Here is a 23,024-nt window from a genome sequence, read left to right as displayed (position 1 = left end):
AAAAAAGAGTTTATTTATTGATTTTAGAGAAGGGGGAAGCAAGAAGTAACAACTTTAGTTTGACTTTAGTTATTCATTGCTTGCTTGTTATATATACCTTGACTGTGCAAACACAAGGTTTCACAGTGGTGACCTCAGCTTTCCAGGTCAATGCTGTATCCACTGCGCCACCACAGGCCAGGCAGATAGTAAATATTTTAGTCTCTGTGGGTCATTAGGTCTCTCTCACAACTACTCAACTCTATTGTTGTGCAAAGCTGCCATGGACAGTGCAAACAAAATAGCATGGCTATGTTCTAATAAATCTTATTTACAAAACAGGCAGAGGGCTGGAATTGACCCTCAGAACATAATTTTACAACTCCTAATACAGACTGTACACTATTTTTAAGAGTTGAAGATGAGTTTTCAGATTTGCTGAAGCTATAAATCCGATTTGTTAAGTTCCTTCTGGAAAATGTGTTATGATAAGACTTCTTGAGTTGTATTCTGCTGTGTACAGAAAGACTATGAAATTACTAAATGTGATACTTTATCTTAGATGTCACACATTTAGATACACAGGAACAACTACAAATCATTTAAGCTGATAGTATGGTAATTTAATTAGACTCTACTTCTGTTTAATTGTTGAGAGATGTTGAGGTCTCACATGGCTATCAACATAATACATTCTGAGTAAAGATTCATTCATAGGATGGAAAAATCAGTTATTAAACATGACAATTGTTACTGATAATGGAACAAGCATGGTAAAGGCTAAGAATGATTGGGAATCATAAAGATACAATGTTTTATTCATATACTTGTCATTACTATAGTCAGAAAGCAATTATAATTGTCTATAAGCAGAAAGATAGTAGGCTACGTCATCATACTTCAGGCAAAGACAAAAATACATGATGTCCAAAGATTTTGGAATTGCCTTGTCATATGTATATATAACACAATGTTTAAACAAGATGGAATAGCGGCCACTACATGTTTAAAAGCTATCTTGAACAAAACCACAATAGTAAGCTTCTTTAGGTGAAAACAATATATCTCAACTTATTAAAATTGCTTGCAAAGAAACTACTTTGCTTGCTAGAAACTGAGGAAGAGGTAACCAAACCCATGCTCTCAGACTGCAAGCATTTTTTTTTCCTAGGGGAGAGCGCGAACGCAGTCCCCCACTACCACAAGTTATACAGTCGAATTTCCCACATTTGAGGAAATCGCAGGGGTCACCACATCCGGAGTGCAATGGATAAGCTTCGCCCTGGGAAAACCACCTTCGTGATCATGGTATCTCCCCTGCCAGGCAAGTATTGCAAGCATTTCTTACTAGATGCTCTTAGTATACTCCAGGAAGAAGCCAATACGGTGTTCATGGAATGAAACTGAAATGCAGACAGAAAAACGAAGACAATTGGTTGCTTGAAAGCCACATTGTTAGAACCATCAGTTTTTGTTTGTTTTGTTGGTTGTTTTTTTTTTTACAGAGACAGAGAGAGAGTCAGAGAGAGGGATAGATAGGGACAGACAGATAGGAACAGAGAGAGATGAGAAGCATCAATTGTCAGTTTTTCACTGGAACACCTTAGTTGTTCATTGATTGCTTTCTCATATGTGCCTTGACCGCGGGCCTTCAGCAGACCAAGTAACCCCTTGCTCAAGCCAGCGACCTTGGGTCCAAGCTGGTGAGCTTTTTGCTCAAACCAGTTGAGCCTGCGCTCAAGCTGATGACCTCGGGGTCTCGAACCTGAGTCCTTTCGCATCCCAGTCCGACGCTCTATCCACTGCAACACCACCTGGTCAGGCAGAACTGTCGTTTAAGGACAAATTTTGTTCATGTGACTGTGAAAACAGTAATTGCAGGCAAAACATATTAGGAATAAAAAATATACGTGAGGACAACACTTTCAGAAAAGATTCATAAAATATTTTCTTCATCTGATACTAGAAGCTTCCATTTGAGGGACTACTTCAACAAAACTGAGACAAATTAACTAGAGAGAATATCCAAATTTAATTACATATATATGTTTGGGGACCCCATATACATGAACAAGTTAGACACCCCACAAACATAAGAGTTTCAGGGATAGAAAGGGAAAATGAGGTATATATAGCATGAAATGATTTGTAAATTAGGGCCCAAATTTATTCTAAGGAAGAATACCTTAAACTTTTGGAGTTCAGGCATGTTTTTTGCTGCCGTATTACATCCTCTATCTTGTCCATTCTGCTGCCACCAGCTGGCATCCACTACTGATACATTCCAGAAACCAGCAGGGTTCAATTCAGTGTTCTGTTTTGACTGCTGGGTCCCTGCTGAGAACACTAAGTCAGTTGAATAAGTAAATTTTTAGATTTGGAACAGAAAAACACAATCAACTTATTTGCTACATATTTTGGGTAATCAGATAGCCATACAGCATCTGGTACTTGTCCCAGCAAGTGGTCCAGACAAGGCTTCAGACTGACAAAAGAGAAGACATTTCAACTCTTTTTTTTTTCCAGAGAGACAGAGAAACAGAGAGAAAGACAGATAGGGACAGACAGACAGGAAGGGAGGAAGATGAGAAACATCAAAAGTTCTTCGTTGTGGCACCTTAGTTGTTCATTGATTGCTTTCTCATATATGCCTTGACTGGGGGGCCATCACTTGCTCAAGCCTACGCTCAAGCCATCGACCTTGGGCTTCAAGCCAGCGACCTTTGGGATCAAACTAGTGACCATGGGGTGATATCTATGATCCCATGATCAAGCTGGTGAGCCTATACTCAAGCAAGATGAACCTGCACTTTGAGAAGATGAGCCTGCGCTCAAGCTGGCAACCTCAGGGTTTCAAACCTGGGTCCTCTGCATTCCATATGATGCCCTATCTACTGCCACCTGGTCAGGCTTGACATTCCAATTAAGTTAATACTCTCCTCACAGGGAAGAACAGTATTAAAAACTACAGGAATTATATAGGAGCAAAGGTCAGGACAAATACAACAGTGTACCAATAGTCTTAATGTAGTTTTAGGCTTTAATAACTTCAGAAGTAAAAATTCTACAAACTTACAAAAAACATCACTCAAAAGTAAAAATATTTGAATTTATTTCATGTTTACTTGGTCTTAGAAATTTTTGAACAGTGTTTTTTCATCTTTTTTTCAGTCACTTTTTGCCATCCTAAAATTTTTGGAATTTAAATAAAATTATTCAAAATTCACAAAGTAAGTATGAAAAAGGCTTTTGTTTGTTTGTTCCTTTAAAGGGAGAGGAGGGGAGATAGATAGACCATGCACCCAGACCAGTATCTACCCAGCAACCCTGTCTGGGGCGATGCTTGAATCAACCGAGCTATTTTTAGCACCTGAGGCTGACGCGCTGGACCAATTGAGCTGTCCTCAGTACTTGGGGCTACACTTGAACCAATGGAGCCACTGGTTATGGAAGGGGAAGAGAGAGAGAAGAAGTAGTGGGAGGGGGAAGAGAAGCAGATGGTCACTTCTCTTGTATACCCTGACTAGGAATTGAACCCAGGACAGAAAGAAATTTAAGTAAACATATGGGTGATACTTTTTATAAGTACGTAGCATTTATACTTTTGAAGTTATCAAAGCCTAAAACTACACTAAGACTTTTGTAATATCTGTAAGTGGAAAACTGTAGAGTTATAGCATGGTTGAATATAAACTCTTATGAATTATACCCAGCTATGTCCAAAATAAATTCAAACATTTTATAATAACACATATACACAAATGTATATAAGAGATGAGTCATAAGGTTTCTTGAAGGTAAAGAGTTCTGGTGCTAAATTATTAAAACTCTAGGATAAATATGGACAGTAAGGCAAACCAGTAGCAATATCTGTAATATGGGTCTCTAGTATTATACTTTATTTTTACTTTAGAGAGTGTTATGGATGTGCATTTTTATTTGGGATACTTTTCTTAAGATAATATTATGTTCTCAATATTTGTATTAGTATTTTTATTGCTTGTGAGGCCAGTAGCCACGGCCACCATCACAGCCGCCTGGCCTGTGCAGGGTCACATTTGATTTGGACAGACGGTAATGAAACAATGGAGCCAAGAACTGGTGGGCCATTACCTTTTAATCCTAGCTTACACCCTGTGGGCAAGAAATACACACAGTGGGAAAACACTTCTCTTTCCATTCAGGGCTCCCAAAGCCACTGACTTATCTGAGTTTCCTAGAATCAAAGGTTTTTAGCTCACCAGCCTTATTCACCTCTGTTCCCCATCTCCTTCTCTCTGCACAAACTGGCTTCTCCTTCATCACTCCACCATCTTGGCTGCTTCTCCTCTCCTCCACTTGGCCTTTCTCTGCTCTCCTCCAGCATGGGCTCCTCCTAGAACATAGTCACTCTTCTCCAGAACAACGTGATGTCTCCTTTTAAAACCTTTTGACATGAAAGCCCTCCCCCAACACACATTAATATAGCACGCCCATCCCAAGCAAGAAGGGCAACTAATATTATCACCAGGGCAACGGACTTCCACGTGGGCAGCGCCATCTTTAAAAAAGTGAATATAATATATTTTATCTGCCCAACATTGCTGCTTTTACAGAAAAGTTAGACTAACTTTGAAAGACTTGAACATTAAGAGAATGCAGAAAAACACTCCATAAATACTAGTTTTCCTTCCTATTAGAGCTGTCTAGTTCACTGGTTCTCATTCTTGACTGCACAGTGGAATGACCTACAGAGCTTCAAAAAATATGAATGCTTGTGTACTACACTGAAGTTCTGATTCAATTGCTCTAAACTACAGAACTTCAAAATAAAATTTAAAAGCTCCCTGGTGATCCTAAAGTACAACCAAAGTGGAGACCCACTGTTCCAGTTCAATATGTAATCAGGAATACATCAACATAAAAGTATGTTCAGCTTGTTCAGAGCTACAATTTATTTTTTGGGTTTTTTGTGACAGAGACAGAGTCAGAGAGAGGGACAGATAGGGACAGACAGAAAGGCAGAGAGATGAGAAGCATCAATTCTTTGTTGCAGCTCCTTAGTTGTTCATTGATTGCTTTCTCATTTGTGCCTTGACTGGGGGGCGGAGCTACAGCAGACCCAGTGACCCCTTGCTGGAGCCAGTGACCTTGGGCTCAAGCTGGTGAGCTTTGCTTAAACCAGATGAGCTTGCACTCAAGCAAGCTAGCGACCTCAGGGTCTCAAACCTGGGTTCTCTGCATCCCAATCCAATGATCTATCCACCCTGCCACCACATGGTCAGGTGCTACAATTTCTCTTAACCATACCACCAACTTTAAATTTGGTAATAGAAGAGGTTGAGAAAAGAACCTGATTTAATCAACAATATGAATAAAGCACTGTTGGGGAGTGTAAAGCCAGTAGCCACAGCCACCATCACAGCCGCCTGGCCCAAGCAGGTTCGCATTGGATTTGGAGAGTCGGTAAAGAAACAATGGAGCCAAAAACTGGTGGGCCATCATCTTTAATCCTAGCTTGCACCTGGCGGGCAAGTAAAAATACACACTGGGCTCCAAAACCCACTCATTCAGTGCTCACAAAGCTACTGACTTTATCCGAGTTTCCTAGAATCAAAGGTTTCTAGCTCACCAGACTTACTCACTTCTGATCCCCATCCCTTTCCTTCTCCCTGCACAAACTAGGCTTTTCCTTCAGCACTCTGCCATCTTGGCTGCTTCTCCAGGCCTCCTCCACGTGGCTTTTCTCTGCTCTCAGCTCTCTCCTCTAATGCTAATCTCAGGAACTAAGAGACAAGCTCCTGTTCTGCTCCCATTTTATAGTGTAGGAATCAAAACCTTTAATCCAATATACAAAATAGGGAAGTCTCTAATACAAAGTCACTTATCTGGGGCATGATGGGATTGTACCACCCCACATCAAATAGGGTGGGAAAGGCTGTCTTAAAACCAAGCCCCAGGCTACAAGGGTCTTGCCTGCCCTCAGCTTGCCCCCAACCCACATTAATATCACCTGGGCACCTGACCTGTGGTGGCGCAGTGGATAAAATGTCAACCTGCAAACGCTGGGGTTCCTGGTTCAAAACCCTGGGCTTGCCTGGTCGGGGCACATATGGGAGTTGATGCTTTCTGCTCCTCCCCCCTTCTCTCTCTCACTCTCTCTCTCTCCCCTCTCCATAATGAATAAATAAATAAATAAATAAAAATCTTTAAAAAAAATATCACCTGGGCGACAGGCTTCCATGTGGGCAGCGCATCTTTAACAAAGTGAGCATAATATATTTTATCTGCCCAACAGAAAATTATTTTTCTCTTTTAGATTCTTCTGGCTGGTTTAAGTCAATTGACATGAGACAGAACAGAAAGCAAAACAATCAAAAGTTTAATATCCTGTAGATCCAGGAAAACTGAGTAAATCCCCCAAAATGGCTAAAGTCACCACTTTAAATACCATCTCCAGCTGAAGACAAAATATGTTAGCGATGGGAGGAGGCCAGTTCTGAGAGGTGACCAGGAAAAGCAAAGTAAACAAAGGTAAGGTTGTTATGCAGATTTAAGTCTGACTTCCTTGATAAGAGTTTCTAGGGATTTATCTATTCTTCCTGGTACAGAGAGATACCTTTGCAAATGAAGATTACCTTCATAAATGTAAATGTCTCTTACAAAAGGGTAACTTCTGCTTGGTTTTCAGAGCTTCTCTTATAGTTTACAATAATATGACAAAAAGAGACATTTTGGAGTCGCAAATTCTCCTTCCCTATAGTTCTAAAATACAGAGTTGGGCAAAAGTAGGTTTACAGTTGTGAGTACACGGAACAGTTTGTTCTTGTATTATTATTATATTATTTTCCATACGCACAACTGTAAACCTGCCTTTGCCCCACCCTGTATTATGTTGAGCAAAATAAACCAGACACAAAAGAGTGCCTATTGTATAGTTCTTTAAACATAAAGAAGGGGAGACAGAGTTGACCAGCAAGGAAATTCTTGAGATATTCTTTATTTTGATTAGGGTACACTGATAGTGACTAAAACTCATCGAAATGGACAGTTAAGATCTGTATCATTTATGACTTCTCTATATGTAAATTACACTTCAATAAAAAGAATAAAAGTACTGTAACTTAATCCTGGATACCTATAACAAGGTCTGGGAGGTGGAGATGTTTATTACTTCAGATGATCCCAAACCAGAACTGGAGAGAATGAAGAGCAGACAGCAGGGAGGGACAAAGCCTAAGAAATCATTAAAGGGCTGGGAGGCGCCGCCGCCGAACTGATGCTGGGACGACAGCGCCCGAGTGCCCACAAAAATGGGCCCCGCATCCATTTCCGGTGCGCACGCGCCCGACCGTGTTTAAACGGAAAAGCCCGGAGGGAAACGGCGCCACTGCGAGAAAGGAGCCGGTAGCAGGTTTGTTCCTGTGCAGATGGTGGTGCGGTTGTAGGCACCGCGCGGTCGGCGTTGCGCGGCTCGCAGGGAGGAGGACGCCGGGGCTCGCTTTCCCTCCGCTGCCATGATTCCGGTGTCGCTGGTGGTGGTGGTGGTGGGCGGCTGGACTGCCGTCTACCTGACCGACTTGGTGCTGAAGGTGAGGGCCACGGGTCGACGGCCCAAGCCCGCGGTACCCAGCGCCGGGGCGCAAGGCCCGAGGCCTTTTTTCTTCTCCTACCTCGCGCCCCCCGGGCTGGAAGCTGTGCGGTGGGTGCCCATGTGCGGCCTTCCTCGTGACCCCCGGGCCCGTGGAGTAAATTTTGGCGGGCCGCGGGAGGGGTGTGCCGGCCTGCGCAGCAGCCGCAGTGGCTTTGCGGGGCGTTGGACGCCCCGCAGCCTTAGGGTCCGGCCCGGGGGGCGACGGTAGTGGTCTTGGGAGGGCCGGGTCCCAGCTATAGTCTGCTGCAGTACCCAGGGAGGAAAATAACACGTCCGCCTAGGAGGAATGGCATTGTTTTCCCTCATTATCTTTAAGACCACGACCCTCTATAGAGACTGTAGCATTTGAATGAATCTAAATCAGGTGATTTAGATTCATGGTTTCAAACTTTCAAAGTACACACGATCATCTTGGGGTTCCGGTTAAAATGCACTTTCTGATTCATCCGGTCTGGGGCGGAGCCTAAGAGTATGTTTCTAACCACTTCCCAAGTGTTACCAATGCTGTTTGCTAGTCCACCGCCGATACAGTACTTCAAAGTGCAATAGTAGGTACTTAGTAGCAGGGAGTTAGTAACTAGTTCTGACTTCTCAAATTCTAATTTGCACCTGCACCCGCTTCTTCACATTAACACACACACACAAACAAAACCTCTGGCTGTGTGATCCATTCTCCAGTTATTTGCGAAAGGTAGCCACAGTTATGTCTGACCACATGCTTCAAGCACCCTTTTGGAATTGAATACTGGAGGGTGGGGCTAAGTATATGTATGGAATAAAATCATATAAATTCTCAAATGTTTAATAAAAATTCCAATTTTGAATAGTGACACCATGTTATGAATACCGTTTTAAATAGTTTAGTTTATGTGTTTTAGGTTTAATAGTGAAATGAAATGGTACTTGTGCTTCTTTGTGGCACTTGAACTTGCAAAGTGAAGCGGTTACACAGTGGAGTCCTTAGAGCAAGGGCTGGGCTCTCCCACTTTATAGTGGTTGTGACCTTGTGCAAATCACACTCATCTTTAAGATAGGGGTCGTAATAGCAAGGATTTCCTGATATTGTAGAGAAGATTACATTAGTTCATCCACATAAAGACTTGCCATTATACCTGAGGTTCAAGGACCAGCAGCACTTGTATCATCTGGAAGTTTCTCTCCCTGTACTAGAGAATCAGAATCTGCATGGTCACAGGATCCACCAGGTGCTTCCTCCTGGCTTAGTGCTGAACACATGGTAAGTGGTACAGACCGCTGATTCTTTGAACAGTGATTTTGTTATGTAGAAAAAACAAAGCCACAGAATTTCTTCATGTTGCATGTGTGACAAAAATTTAAAATAAAAAGAATTTTTCAAAAACCTCTAGTCTCTGGTCAAGTGTGTAAGGTGATCAGGATGGCACTTTAATTTCAGTAATAGCTCCTGGCTCCCTAAGACAACCAACCATTCCTTGAGCAAAAAACCTTGCATTCAGAGTATCTGCCTGGGGAATGCAGAGACCTCAGAATTTTCAGAGCCTGCACCTTCAGCGCCTCTGTTTCCAACAGGGTTTGCTCTTCCACCCTTGGTTCTTCTAGGTAGGATTTCCTGCTGGTAGGGTATGTCACTCTCCTTTTCCAAGTCTAAGAAAACAAGCAGGTTTCCAAAACTCCATTTGAAGATTGAGAGTAGAGAACATTAATGATCCAAAGTCAAATGGATACCTATATTCAGGCTCAGGTCATTTTTTAATGACTAATAGGGATGAAATATTCTTCTAGAGAGAAGTTTCTCAAATGGATGGACGTGGATGTGACAAAATACTTACTGTACTTTCTGTAACTGAGGTAATAGGGGTCAGTGTATGAAAAACAGCCTTACATTGTTTGAAATCCTTGTTCAAGGACTTCAGATTTCCCTAAGGATAAAAACTTATTAGGCTGTATATAAGCCACTATCCCACCAGCCCTGAGGAATGTAAGAGAAGTTACTGAAACCAAGATGGCCTTAGGTAAGTTTTATACTTTTACATGGTCAGTGTTGGCCTGATTTCTTAGAGTTGTTGCTCAGGAAAGGATAGAACTGATTGCCCTCTGTTGGATTGGTTGGGGTCTTTTTAAAGTATAACACAATACTTCTTTTTATAGTAACAAAGCTTCTAGACCTCTGTCCAGCATGGTAGCCACGAACAGCATCTGGCCATCAAGCATTTGAAATGGGGCTACTCTGAATTGACATGGGCTGTAACTAAAGTTGAAACCGGATTTCAAAAACTTACTGTATAAATAGACTTGTAAATTATTACAATTTTTAAATTTCTTCATTCAATTTATTAGGGGTGACATTGGTTAATAAGAGTATATAGGTTTCAACTATAGATTTCTATGACACATGATCTGTATACTGCATTGTGTGCCCTCCACCCAAAGTCAAATCATCTTCCATCACCGTATATTTAGCCCCCTTTATCCTTTACTGTGTCCCCTTCCCTCCGGTGACCACCATACTATAGTCTGTGCCTATGAGTTTCAGTTTGATATCCCACATATGAGTGAAATCATATGCTTCTTAGCTTTTTCTGTCTGACTTGTTTGTCTTAAACATAATATTCTTGAAGTCCATCTATGTTGTCGCAAATGACAGTATTTCATCTTTTCTTATGGCCGAGTAGTATGCCATGGTATAGCTCCCACTTCTTTATCCAATTACCGATCAAAGGACATTTTTAGTTGAATTTATTGGGGTGACATTGATTAATAAAATACAGGTTTCAGGTCTACAATTCTATAATACATCACCTGTATATTGTATTATGTGTCACCACCCCAAGTCAAGTTTCCTTCCATCACTATTCCCCCTTTCCCCTCTTCTACCTTCCCCCAGCACCGCCCCTTTCCCTCTTGTCCCTCTTGTAGTCACCATACTGTTGTCTGTATCTATGAGGGGTTTTTTTCTCTGCTTAATCCCTCAGACACTTTTGTTTTCATATCTTGGCCACCATGAAGAGTGTAGCAGTGAACATAGGGATGCATATATCTTTGCAAATGAATATTTCAAGTGTTTTGGATAGATAGCAGAGGGATTGCTGGATCATATGGTAACTTAATTTATTGAGGAACCACTAGACTGTTCTCCATACTGGCTGCACCAGTTTACATTCCCACCTGCGGTGAATGAGGGTTCCTTTTTCTCCACAACCTCTCCAGCACTTGTTATTACCTGTCTTGTTGCAGCCATTCCAATAGGTGTGAGGTGGTATCTCACTGTAGTTTTGACTTGCATTTTTCTAATAGCTAGAGAAGTTGAGCATCTTTTCATATATTTGTTGACCATGTGTGTGTCTTCTTGAGAGAAGTGTTTTGGTCCTCTGCCCATTTTTTAATTGGATTGTTTGGTGTTGAGTTGTATGAATTATTGATGTGTTTTGAATATGAACCTCTTGTCAGAGCTATTGTTTGCACATACCATCTCATTTGGTTGGCTGCCTTTTTGTTACCAGTTTCTTTTGCTGTGCAGAAGTTTTTTAGTTTGATATAATCCCATTTATTTATTTTTGTCTTTATTTTCCTTGCCTTTGGGGTCAAATTCAAAAAATCTTCTCAAAGACCAAGGTCCATGAGGTTAGTATCTATGTTTTATTTTATGTAAATTGTTTCAGATTTTGTATTTTGGTCATTGATCCTTTTGAATTAATTTTTGTATGTGGGGACAAACTGATCTAGTTTCATTCTTTTGCATGTGGCTTTCCAAATTTCCCAGCACTGTTTATTGAAGAGGCTTTCTTTTCTTTTGTGTGTTTTGGCTCCTTTCTTAAAATTTATTTGCACCTATACGTGGCAGTTTTATTTCTGGCTTTCAATTCTGTTCCACTGGTCTGTGTATCTGTTTTTCTGCCAGTAACATGCTGTTTTTTTGTTTGTTTTGTTTTGGGTTTTTTTGTATTTTTCTGAAGTTGGAAACGGGGAGGCAGTCAGACAGACTCCCACATGCGCCCGACCGGGATCCACCTGGCATGCTCTGCCGCAATCAGAGCCATTCTAGTGCCTGAGGCAGAGGCCATGGAGCCATCCTCATTGCCCGGGCAAACTTTGCTCCAATGGAGCCTTGGCTGCGGGAAAGGAAGAGAGAGACAGAGAGGAAGGAGAAGGGGAGGGGTGGAAAAGCAGATGGGCGCTTCTCCTGTGTGCCCTGTCCGAGAATCGAACCCGGGACTCCCGCACGCCAGGCCGACGCTCTGCCACTGAGCTAACCGGCCAGGGCCACCATGCTGGGTTTTTTTTGTTTTGTTTTTGTTTTGTTTTATTTTTTTTCTTTTTGTATTTTTCTAAAGCTGGAAACGGGGAGAGACAGTCAGACAGACTCCCGCATGCGCCCGACCGGGATCCACCCGGCACGCCCACCAGGGGGCGATGCTCTGCCCCTCCGGGGCGTCACTCTGCCGCAACCAGAGCCACTCTAGCGCCTGGGGTAGAGGCCGCCATCCCCAGCGCCCAGGCAATCTTTGCTCCAATGGAGCCTCCGCTGTGGGAGGGGAAGAGAGAGACAGAGAGGAAGGAGGGGGGAGTGGAGAAGCAAATGGGCGCCTCTCCTGTGTACCCTGGCCGGGAATCGAACCCGGGTCCCCCGCACGCCAGGCCGATGCTCTACCGCTGAGCCAGCCGGCCAGGGCCCACCATGCTGTTTTGATTATTTCTTGTAGTACAGTTTGAAGTCAGGTAGTGTGATATTTTTCACAGAATTTGTTCTTTTTCACAGAATTGCTTTGGCTATTTGGGGTCTTTTGTGGTTCCATATGAATCTGATGATTTTTTATTCTATTTCTTTAGAAAATGACATTGGGATTTATGGGGATTGCATTAAATCTGTATATTGCTTTGGGTAATATGGACATTTTAACTGTTGAGAATCTTCTAATTCATGAACACAGAATATCTTTCCATTTCATTGAATCCTTTCCAATTTCTTTTAATGCTTTGTAGTTTTCAGTATATAGGTCCTTCACATCCTTTGTTGAGTTTATTCCTTGGTATTTTATTTTTTATTGCAATTACAAAAGGATTTTTTTTTCATTTCTTTTACTGAAATTTTATTATTAGTATGTAGGAATATGGTGGACTTTTGTACATTGATTTTGTATCCTGCAACTTTACTGTATTTGTTTATTTCTAATAGATAGTTGGTGGAGTCTTCAGGGTTTTGTATATATAGAATCATGTCATCTGAAAAAAGTGACACTTCTTCATTCCCAATTTGGATGCCTTTTATTTCTTTCCCTTGCCTGATTGCTCTGGCTAGGACTTCCAGTACTATGTTGAATAAGAGTGGAGAGAAGGGCTATTTTTGCCTTGTTCCTGATTTTAGAGGAAAAGCTTTCAGTTTTTCACCATTGAGTATATTAGCTAATGATTTGTCAAATATGGCTTTTATTATATTGAAGTACTTTCCTTCTATGGAGTGTTTTAATCATAAATGGATGTTGTCTTTTATCAGATGTTTTTCCTGCATCTATTGATAAGATCATGTGATTTTTATTCTTTGTTTTGTTAATGTGCTGTATTATGTTGATCGGTTTGCATATGTTGAAGCAGCCTTGTGCCCCTGGAATGAACTCTACTTGATTGTGATGTATTATTATTGTTGTTGTTGTTGTTATTGTGACAGAGCCAGAGAGAGAGCCAGAGAGAGAGCCAGATAGGGACACACAGACAGGAAGGGAGAGAGATGAGAAGCATTACTTCTTTGTTGGAACAACTTAGATGTTCATTGACTACTTTCTTGTATGTGCCTTGACTGGGGGGCTCCAGCAGAGCAAGTGACCCCCTTGCTCAAACCAGGGACCATGGAGTCATGTCCCTGGTCTATGATCCCATGCTCAAGCCAAATGAGCCTATTCTCAAGCCAGCAACCTCAGGGTGTTTAACCTGGGTCCTCCCTGTCTGAGTCCAACCCCCTATCAACTGCACCACCACCTGGTCAGGCAATGATTATTATTTTTTAAATGTATTGTTCTATTTGCTGGTACTTTTTTGGGATTTTTGCATCTATTTATCAGAGGTATCGGTCTGTAATGTTTTTCTGTGTGAGTTTGTGTTGTCTTTGCCAGGCTTTTAGTATCAGGGTTATGTTTGTCTCATAAAATGTGGTAGGAAGTATTGCCTCTTCTTTAGTTTTTTGAAAGAGTTTGAGAAGGATGGATAAAATCTTTGAATGTTTGGTAGAATTTACTAATGATGCAGTCTAGTCCTGGACTTTTATTTTTTGGGAGGTTTTTGATAGTAGTTTTTATTTTCTCACTGTTGATTGGTCTATTTAGATTTTCCAATTCTTCAAGATTCAGTCTAGGAAGATTACATTTTTCTAGGAATTTATCCATTTCTTATAGGTTAGTGAATTTGGTGGCATATAGTATTCTATAATCCTTTGTATATCTGTGCTGTCCATGGTAACTTCTCTTTCATTTCTGAATCTGTTTATCAGTCTTTTTTTTTTTGTTATTGTGTTTAGCAAGGGGTTTGTCAATTTTATTAATGTTTTCAAAGAACCAACTCTTTGTGGTATTACATTTTTGTGTAGTCTTTTTGTTCTCTTTTTCATTCAGTTCTGCTCTAATTTTAATTATTTTCTTTCTTCTACTGCCTTTGTGTTGCTTTTGGTATTTCTAGTTCCCTAAGATGCAATGTTAGGTTTTTTACTTGGGATCTTTCATTTCTTGATATAAGCCTGTAATGATATAAACTTCCCTTTTGTTACTGCTTTTGCTACATCCCAAAAGTTTTGATAATGTCTTATTGTCATTCTCATTTGTCATCTTTTGACCTCACCTTTTATTTCTTCTTTGACCCAGTCATTTTTTAGTAGTATGTTGTTTAATCTCCAAATAATTGTGAGTTTCTTTACTTTTTGCAGTTGATTTCTAATTTCAAAGCATTGTGGTCAATGAATATGCTTGGTATAATTTTAGTATTTTTGAATTTGTTGAGGCTAGTTTTGTGACCTGACATACTATCTGTTAAGCCTAATCCGGAGGGACCTGAAACATTGAAGACAGGAAAAAGGTCCATCAATTACACACCAAAGCTTTATTGTCTAGCTTGGCCAAGCGGCGGCAACTCTAACAGAAATCTGAGGGAGAGTGTGCTGGCCCTTTGTTCTACCTAGTTTTTATAGTTCTGTAAGTGGGAAGTACAGAAGCAAAAATTGTAATTAGGAGCCCTTTACCACTATTGGTTATAGTCATATGTCCTTTAACATGATAGGACCATGTTCAATTTGCAAGCCATACATCATTTTGGAGAAAACAAAATTTACAAGCCAACACAATGGTAGAAAGATGTCTCTTTACATATTAAAAGCATTCCTATATTTTCTAGTGTTTATCCACCATCTCTCTGTCCAGAGTCACACATGTTAACCACACACATTTACATAGGAGAGATAGTTTCCGTGGGGACAAATGCCCGCAAATGGCTCATTGCTATAAGAAAAGGTTTATTTTGGCTTTTCTCTTCCTGCATCTGGCTAGCCATTCACCCCTTTCCTCACAGGTGTGGTGGAATGTCAGGGAATCTATGCTTCCTTCCCTTTGCATTTACAATACAATGCGAAGGGCCATCCTGGTTATGCCAATCACAGTACAGAGACTATTTCTCACAATTTCTCTGCACCCCTTGACCCAAATTAATAAAATGTTCTTCAAGCCTCTTAAAATACTAATATTAATTTTGTAGTTTTTGGTACCTTACAACACCTGCTGGTGAAGTGGCACAGTAGCTCCTCTGGGCTCCTCACTATCTATCTGAGAATGTTCTGTGTACATTGGAAAAGAATGTATAAACTGATGTTCTGGAATGAAGGCTCTGTAAATGTCAATTATGTCCATTTGGTCTAATGTGTAATTTTAGGTTGATATTTCTTTATTGATTTTCTGTTTTGTTAATCTTTCTAGAGCTGTCAGTGGAGTATTTAGATCCTCTGTTATGACTGTGTTTTTGTCAGTCTCTCCCTTTAGTTCTGTTAGTAGTGGCTTTATATATTTTAGTACTCCCTGAGTGCATATATATTGAGAAGTGTTATGTTTTCTAGTGGTAATGTCCCCCTTAGTGTTATAAAATGTCCATCTTTCCCTCTTGTTCCCTTTGTTATCTTTAAATCTATTTTATCAGATAGAAGTAGACTGCACCTGCATTTTATGGATGCTATTTCTCTGGAAAATTATTTGCCACCCTCTTACTTTGTATCTATCTGTCTTTGTAACTTAGCTGTGTCTGAAGGCAGCATATGGTTGAGCTTTGTTTTGTTTTTTTTTTGACTCAGTTGGCTCCTCTGTGCCTCTTTATTTGTGAATTCAGTGCATTTGCATGTAGAGTGATTATTGATGTATGAGGATTTTCTGTAGACATTTTCGCCTTTGTTTTCTAGTAGCAGTACTATGCCTCTTTTGGTTCTTTTCCTTTGTGTTTCTGTCTATTGTTTCTGTGTGGTAGAATTCCATACTTTTTTCTTCCTTTTCCTCCTTTTTTAAGTAATGTGTCTTAGTTTTGGGTTTTTGTGTGTGTGGTTATCAGGTTTATGAAAAAGAAAATTTCATATATATAGTAGCCTTTTTTCATTTGAATGTATCTGATCTCCATCCTCTTCTGAAAATTCAGACCTTTACCCCCCCTTTTATGTTTTTGTTGTCACAAATTATTCCTGTTTATGCTGTAAGTTTGTTGGTGTTCTTACTCATAATTTTGTGACCTTTTGTTCTTTTTTTCAGATAGAATAACCCCCTTGAATATTTCCTGCAATGGAGGTCTTCTGGTGATAAGTTCCCTCGGCTTCTGTATGTCTGAAAAAGTCTTTATTTCTCCTTCATATCTAAAGGATAACTTTGCTGAACATATTATTCTTGGCTGGTAATTTCTTTCTTTCAATAGTTTGAATATTTGGTTCCACTCTCTTCTGGCTTGTAGAGTTTCTGCCGAGAAGTCTGATGATAAGCTAATAGACTGTCCTTTATAGGTTACTGTCTTGTTTTGACAGTTTTAATACAATACCTTTTTGAATTGAGATAATTAGGTATTCCATTTGCTTTTTGGATTAGAGAATCTAGATCTTTCTATAGGTTTTGGAAGTTATTAACTATTTGTTCGAATAGACTCTCTGCCCCCTTCTCCCTCTCTTCTTCTTTTTTTTTTTTTTTTTTTTTTTTTTTTTTGTATTTTTCTGAAGCTGGAAACGGGGAAGCAGTCAGACAGACTCCCGCATGTGCCCCACCGGGATCCACCCGGCACGCCCACCAAGGGGCGATGCTCTGCCCATCCGGGGCGTCGCTCTCCCTCTCTTCTTCTGGTATACCTATTATTGCTCTTTCTGATGGAGTCAGGTAGTTCTTGTAGAGGTCTTTTTTTTATGCTCAAGCCTCTCTGTTCTGTTGTTGATTTGTTTTCTGAGTTCATTAAATTTCCTGTCTGAATTTTTTTTTTTGAGATTTTTTTTCAGAACTGCAATCTTGAATTCTCTATCATTTAAGTTACATATTTCTTTAAGTTTGTTTTATGGATATTTTTCATTTTCTTTCTGAGCTGCCTTGTTACTTTGGTTATTCATGTTATTTGAGGGATTCCTTCTCTCTCTAGGCATCTATGTACCAGTGGAATCTCTTTAGTAGATTGGTAAAAAGAAGTCTTATTGTTATCCAGTAGGTGGCGCTGTATCACAAGTTTTTTAGTCCTTTTACATTTCTCTGGCTTTTCAGTGGGAAAATGGCCTGTGCGCTCTGAGAAGGTGCATGCCTCTCCTGTGGTCCGGTCCCCAGTCCCAGGAGACCAACCATGAAGGGGAATTCAGTGGGTCATGTGGCTCCAAATTCGTGAAATCCCAGGGCTGTCCTCTGCAGCTAGACACAGCTGGCAGTGTAGCTTGAAGGTGGGTTGTGCTGGGGGAACCCAGCCACCTCTTTTGTTGCTTTGCCTTCCCAGCAGTGGTGACCAGTGAACTTCCACAGTGTACTCCCTGCGCCTCCTCCTGAACCTGGGATTAGTCGTAGGGTGTGCCTGTCCCTCAGGGAAAAGTGATTCTGTAGTACCAGTTCTTGGGTTTGCAGATAATGTGCCCTGCAACGCCACAGGAGGGCTGAAGGGAGACGAGCTTTGGGAATTTAAGGGGTGCCGAAGTGTTGGGCTTTGTGTCTCTTCTGGAATGCCAATTGCCAGATAACCGAGGCCGCACCTCTGTATGTCATCCCTGCCAAGATCACTGGGCTCAGCTGCAGCTCTTACTGCCAACTCCTGCAGGAATGTTCATTAAATCTCTGCTCCTTACAGCTGAAGGAAGTGCTTGCCAGACCTGATTCCTCCCCTCTCCGGGCTGAGCCCCTCTGAGCTCCCAGCTGCAGGGCTATACCTCTGGCTTATCTCAGCTTGGTTCCCTTGTGGCCTCCCCTGTAGCTCCCACTGGTCCAACTTCAGATTGTCAGTGCATGGATCTCAGATGTGTTTCTGTGTTGAGCAGGGAGTCCTTTGTTGAATTATAGCAGTCCCAATTATTGAAACTTCAAGGGGAGAGACCAAGGGAATCTCTCATGCTGCCATTCCTCTGATGTCACCCAGTCCAATATTTTTTATATTGATTTGAGTTGAAAATCTATCTGTTTCTGTTTACATTTTTAAATTTGGCTACTAGAAAATTGAAAATTATGCATGTGGGCCAGCATTTGCTGTCGACATATTTCTCTTGGACAGTGCTGTTCCCAGCAGAGGTCAGCAAACTTTTTCTGTAAGGGACAGATAATATCTTAGGCTTTGTAGTCCACACAGGGTCTGTTGTCTTTTTACAGTCTCTTGAAAATCAAAACCATTCTTAGCTCATAGGTAGTACAAAAACAGGCTATAAGCTGGATTTGGCCCATGGGCCATAGTTTGCCAGACCCTGACTTCAGCAGACCAGCTAGTCTGAGGCCTTTACTTTCATATCCTGAGGAATGAACATGTAGCTTTAAAATTATAAATATTTGGTCAGTGAGTGTCGTGCTTTCCTATGGAAAAATACTAATTTTTTATTTTCTTAAACGTTATAAATTATTCTTCAAAATTAAATGGTGCGGAACTTTTCGTTCTCTCTTAGTCATCTGTATATTTTAAACATTCTTATGAAGACTGGCTGGAAAACAACGGATTGAGCATCTCCCCTTTTCACATCAGATGGCAAACTGCTGTTTTCAATCGTGCCTTTTACAGTTGGGGACGGCGGAAAGCGCGGATGCTTTATCAGTGGTATGCTTCATTTTCTCTTTTTGGTTTAAATTAGTCGTTGTGATCAGGACAAATGCTTGTTAACTGAACTGTTCCGATCATTTTTTCAATTTACTGAGATTTAAGATGTTGACAGTATAAAAACTTTCTGGTTTTATAGAACATGGAACTGCATCATTGTGCTTTTGCATACATTAAATATCAAGGTTCTGTATCTTAATCTGGATGATAGATCCATGCATGCATATATGTAAATTTTCAGTGAGCTGTACACTTCAGGCTTGTGCACTTTATTCTGTACATTATACACTAATAGAAAGGCAAAACATACAGAGCCTTTTTCATCAGGAAAATAATCCTGGAGAATTCTCGCCCCCATCATCACACAGGAGGAATGAGGGTCCTGGGACACATGGGGTGCCTAAAAGTCTGCAGGTTTTCCCTTAGACTTCTTTTGTGATACTCCTTCAGGGGAAGGGTTTTTAAAATATGTAACAAACAATAAGGCATATGCACAAACCAAGTGGTAAAATGGCTAGCCAGATTGCAGCGTTGTGGTCCTGGAGCCCCCATGAAATTCCAGGTGTGCCCATTTAGTTTAACTTTTTTTAAATCAAGGAGTTTATGTCCTTTATGTTTAGGGTGTTATGATGATCTCTGAGGACCCTAGCAGGGGTCGTCAAACTTTTTATAAAAACCGCCCACTTTTGCAGTGCTGGTCAACCTGGTCCCTACCGCCCACTAGTGGGTGGTCCAGCTTTCACGGTGGGCCAATCGCAGCGCTGTTTGGTTGCGCGGTAGGGACCAGGTCTACCAGCACTGCAAAAGTGGGTGGTTTTATAAAAAGTTTGAAGACCCCTGCTAGGAGGCTTTTGTCTAAATTCCTTTTTGTTAAAAAGTGTAGCTCCAAATGGAGTAGAACTAAATGTAAATAGTCAGGTCATCAAAAAGTGGTAAATGCATCAGAAAATCAAAGCAAAGGAAATGAAAAGCAGGAAATAATCAAGAGCAGAAGTCAGGGAAATATTGAAAGTACCTAGTGGCTTGATAGCTCAGTTGTTAGAGCATCATCCCAAGGTGCAGGGGTTGCTGGTTCAGTCCCTGCTCAGGGCACTTACAGGAGCAGGTTGTTCCTCTCTCTCTCTCTCTCTCTCTCTCTCTCTCTCTCTCTCTCCTTTCCTCTGTCTCTAAAATCAATACATATAAACATTTAAGGCCCTGGCTGGTTGCTCAGTGGATGGAGTGTCAGCCTGGCATATGGACATCCCAGGTTCAATTCCCAGTCAGGGCACACAGCAGAAGCGCCCATCTGCTTCACGCCCCCCCCCCTTTCTCTCCTGCAGCCAGGCTCGATTGATTTGAGAATTGGCCTCAGGCACTGAAGATACTGCTATTGGGAGTGCATCAGCCTCAGACACTAAAAATAGTCCAGTTCCCAAGCATGTGCCCTAGATGGGGTTGCCAGGTAAATCCTCATCAGGATATATGCAGGAGTCTGCCTCACTGTCTCCCCTCCTCTCACTTTAAAAAAATAATTAAAATAAATAAAGATTTAAAATCTTAAAAGAAGAAAAGAAAGTACATAGTAGAGGAAATCGGCAAAGCCAAAAGTTGCTTCTTTGAAAAGATTAATAGTTAATAAACCCCTACCATAACTGATCAAGAAAAAGAGAACACTTATAACTAAAGATCAGAATTGAAAAAGGGAACGTCAGTATAGATTCCACAGACCTTTTTAAAAACGAAACTATTGTGAACAATTCTGTGCTTATGAATTTGACAATTTAGGTGAAATGAACAAGTTCCTTGAAAAACTTATCAAAAACTTAGAAACTATAATAGTTAGAAAGGTAACTTCTAATTATTTAAACCAGAGGTCCCCAAACTTTTTACACAGGGGCCAGTTCACTGTCCCTCAGACCGTTGGAGGGCCGGACTACAAAAAAAGCTATGAACAAATCCCTATGCACAGTGCACATATCTTATTTTAAAGTAAAAAAACAAAACAGGAACAAATACAATATTTAAAATAAAGAACAAGTAAATTTAAATCAACAAACTGACCAGTATTTCAATGGGAACTGTGCTCCTCTCACTGACCACCAATGAAAGAGGCGACCCTTCTGGAAGTGCGGCGGGGGTGGATAAATGGCCTCGGGGCTGCATGCGGCTCATGGGCTATAGTTTGGGGACCCCTGATTTAAACAGTAAAAGTAAAAACCTATCATTAAATTTTACCGTGTTAGTATTTAAGCTCAAATACTAAAACAGGGTGCAAGTGACAGAATCAGTCAATGAAAAGAATGGATGTCTCTAATGTCAAAAGAACTTTCATAACAATATGAGAACCAGATGAAAACAGTGCTATGTAAATGAGCAAAAGACAGTGGAAACAAACTCTTTATCGGTTAGAATCTTTAGCCTCTTCGGTTATGAGAGAATTGTAAGTTATTAGAATGGCTTAAAGAAACTAGTGCCTGTGCTTTAGTTACAGATCTGAAGTTCAGCTAAGAGAAAGGGGATGAGGTATTGGAATTTGTACACATTTTGAAGCTTTGAAATGTGGCTGGTCGATGAATTTGTTTAGTCCATGAATTATGAGGAATTGTACATTTATGCAATTTTTTTCCTTTTAACAGGTTCAATTTTGGAATGGTTTTTGGCGTAATTGCCATGTTTAGCTCTTTTTTTCTCCTGGGAAAAACACTGATGCAAACTTTAGCACAAATGATGGCTGACTCTTCTACTTCTTATTCTTCTTCCTCCTCTTCCTCCTCTTCCTCTTCTTCCTCCTCTTCTTCTTCTTCCTCCTCCTCTTCCTCTTCCTCCTCTTCCTCCTCACTTCACAATGAACAAGTGCTACAAGTTGTGGTAAGTGCCTTCTTTTTGCCTTAAGTAACTGTTGAAACATATATATATATATATTATATATATATTATATATATATAATATATATATATATATATAACTTAGTTTTTTTGGATAGCATAATTCCTATCCATAATATAAATATGAAAAAAATGAACAGTTTCATGATTTCTCAAATTACCAGTTTACACAAAAATGTGAGTAAGAATATAGCATGGAATTGTTGCAATATGTAGTCATAGCAGTAGCAGTAATAGTAATAATAGAACAAATGATCATTATTTGGACGTTTAGACTGTCGACAATTACATGGGTTTTTGAGATGTTAAATGATTGTTATAAAGGAGTAAGCATCATGACTTAAGGGCTCTATAATGCGTAAATTTCATTTTCATCCTATGCAAAGTGTTCTCTTCCCCTTTCCTCTACATGGCTTTCATATTCTAACCAATAATATCCTTTTAATTAAAGGTATAAGATCTTTTTGAAAGGTCACTGATATTTTGATGTAAAGAATAATGTGCTGAGTTATACTCCTTTGTGAATTATTTATAATAATTTTCATTTTAAATCACATATTATACCTTATCAATTCATATCTCCAGAGTTTGGAAGGGTATTTTACCATTGGCTAACTTTTATTTTAGATTTTTTTATATTTATAGTTTTTATTCCCATTAGTCATGGATGTTATGTTTTTAATCATATTCTTATTAATGGAGTAGACTATTTAAGCGTTAAGTGACACATATTTTTTTTAACTCTCTGTGGCCTCTACTATCAGCTGGGTCACTGTGGGAAAATTTCAAAATCATGGTAGAGAATGATAAAGAGTCTCTCCTATGGTAATAGCTCTTTCTTAGAGTGTAAAAGGACTCTCCAGGTGAGTCCGCAGAAGAGATGACTGTTTCTTCAGCAGACATTGAATGAGTATATTCTGCCTATTGGGCCTGTGTTGAGTCCTGCTTGTACAGGGAACAAAATCCATTCCTAGCCATCGTGGATGTTTTAGTGGAGAGAAAGAGCTGCTCTGGTCGTTTTAGAGTAGGACGGAGCATCAGGTGCTGTGGGAACAGAGAAGGCGTGCTAAGGGGTGCCTGGCACTGGGGACAGCGCAGAGGAGTGCTTCGGGGGAAGGCTGAGGAGAGTCCGCGTAGCCTGGCAAGGAAGGTGGCACTTGAACATCCCAGTGACATAGGGAAGGCGTGCTAAGGGGTGCCTGGCACTGGGGACAGCGCAAAGGAGTGCTTCGGGGGAAGGCTGAGGAGAGTCCACATAGCCTGGCAAGGAAGGTGGCACTTGAACATCCCAGTGACATAGGGAAGGCATG

General features: G+C 40.6%; 1 protein-coding gene and 1 non-coding gene across 4 annotated transcripts in view; one reads left to right on the top strand and one right to left on the bottom strand.

Annotated features, from left to right (window-relative positions):
- Nucleotides 1–1,147: 1,147 nt before the first annotated feature.
- Nucleotides 1,148–1,311, bottom strand: LOC136317886 (U1 spliceosomal RNA). Its single transcript, XR_010727904.1, has one exon. It is a non-coding gene; the product is annotated as a U1 spliceosomal RNA (small nuclear RNA).
- A 6,026-nt stretch (nucleotides 1,312–7,337) lies between these two features.
- MBTPS2 (membrane bound transcription factor peptidase, site 2) overlaps nucleotides 7,338–23,024 on the top strand; it is a 60,208-nt gene continuing 44,521 nt past the window's right edge. For 2 of the 3 annotated variants that reach the window (XM_066249354.1, XM_066249355.1), the window contains exons 1-3: nucleotides 7,338–7,550; nucleotides 18,699–18,847; nucleotides 21,466–21,697. In XM_066249354.1, the coding sequence (XP_066105451.1) occupies nucleotides 7,476–7,550; nucleotides 18,699–18,847; nucleotides 21,466–21,697 (456 nt within the window). In that variant the 5' untranslated portion in view covers nucleotides 7,338–7,475. Of the gene's footprint in view, nucleotides 7,551–16,350; nucleotides 16,490–18,698; nucleotides 18,848–21,465; nucleotides 21,698–23,024 lie in introns of all 3 variants that reach the window. The other variant, XM_066249356.1, reaches the window with a different exon arrangement.

This window comes from Saccopteryx bilineata, chromosome X, assembly GCF_036850765.1.
Source record: "Saccopteryx bilineata isolate mSacBil1 chromosome X, mSacBil1_pri_phased_curated, whole genome shotgun sequence".
Classification (NCBI taxonomy): Eukaryota; Metazoa; Chordata; class Mammalia; order Chiroptera; family Emballonuridae; genus Saccopteryx; species Saccopteryx bilineata.
The sequence above is the reverse complement of the archived record's forward strand: the minus strand, read 5'-3'. Positions and strand labels throughout refer to the sequence as shown.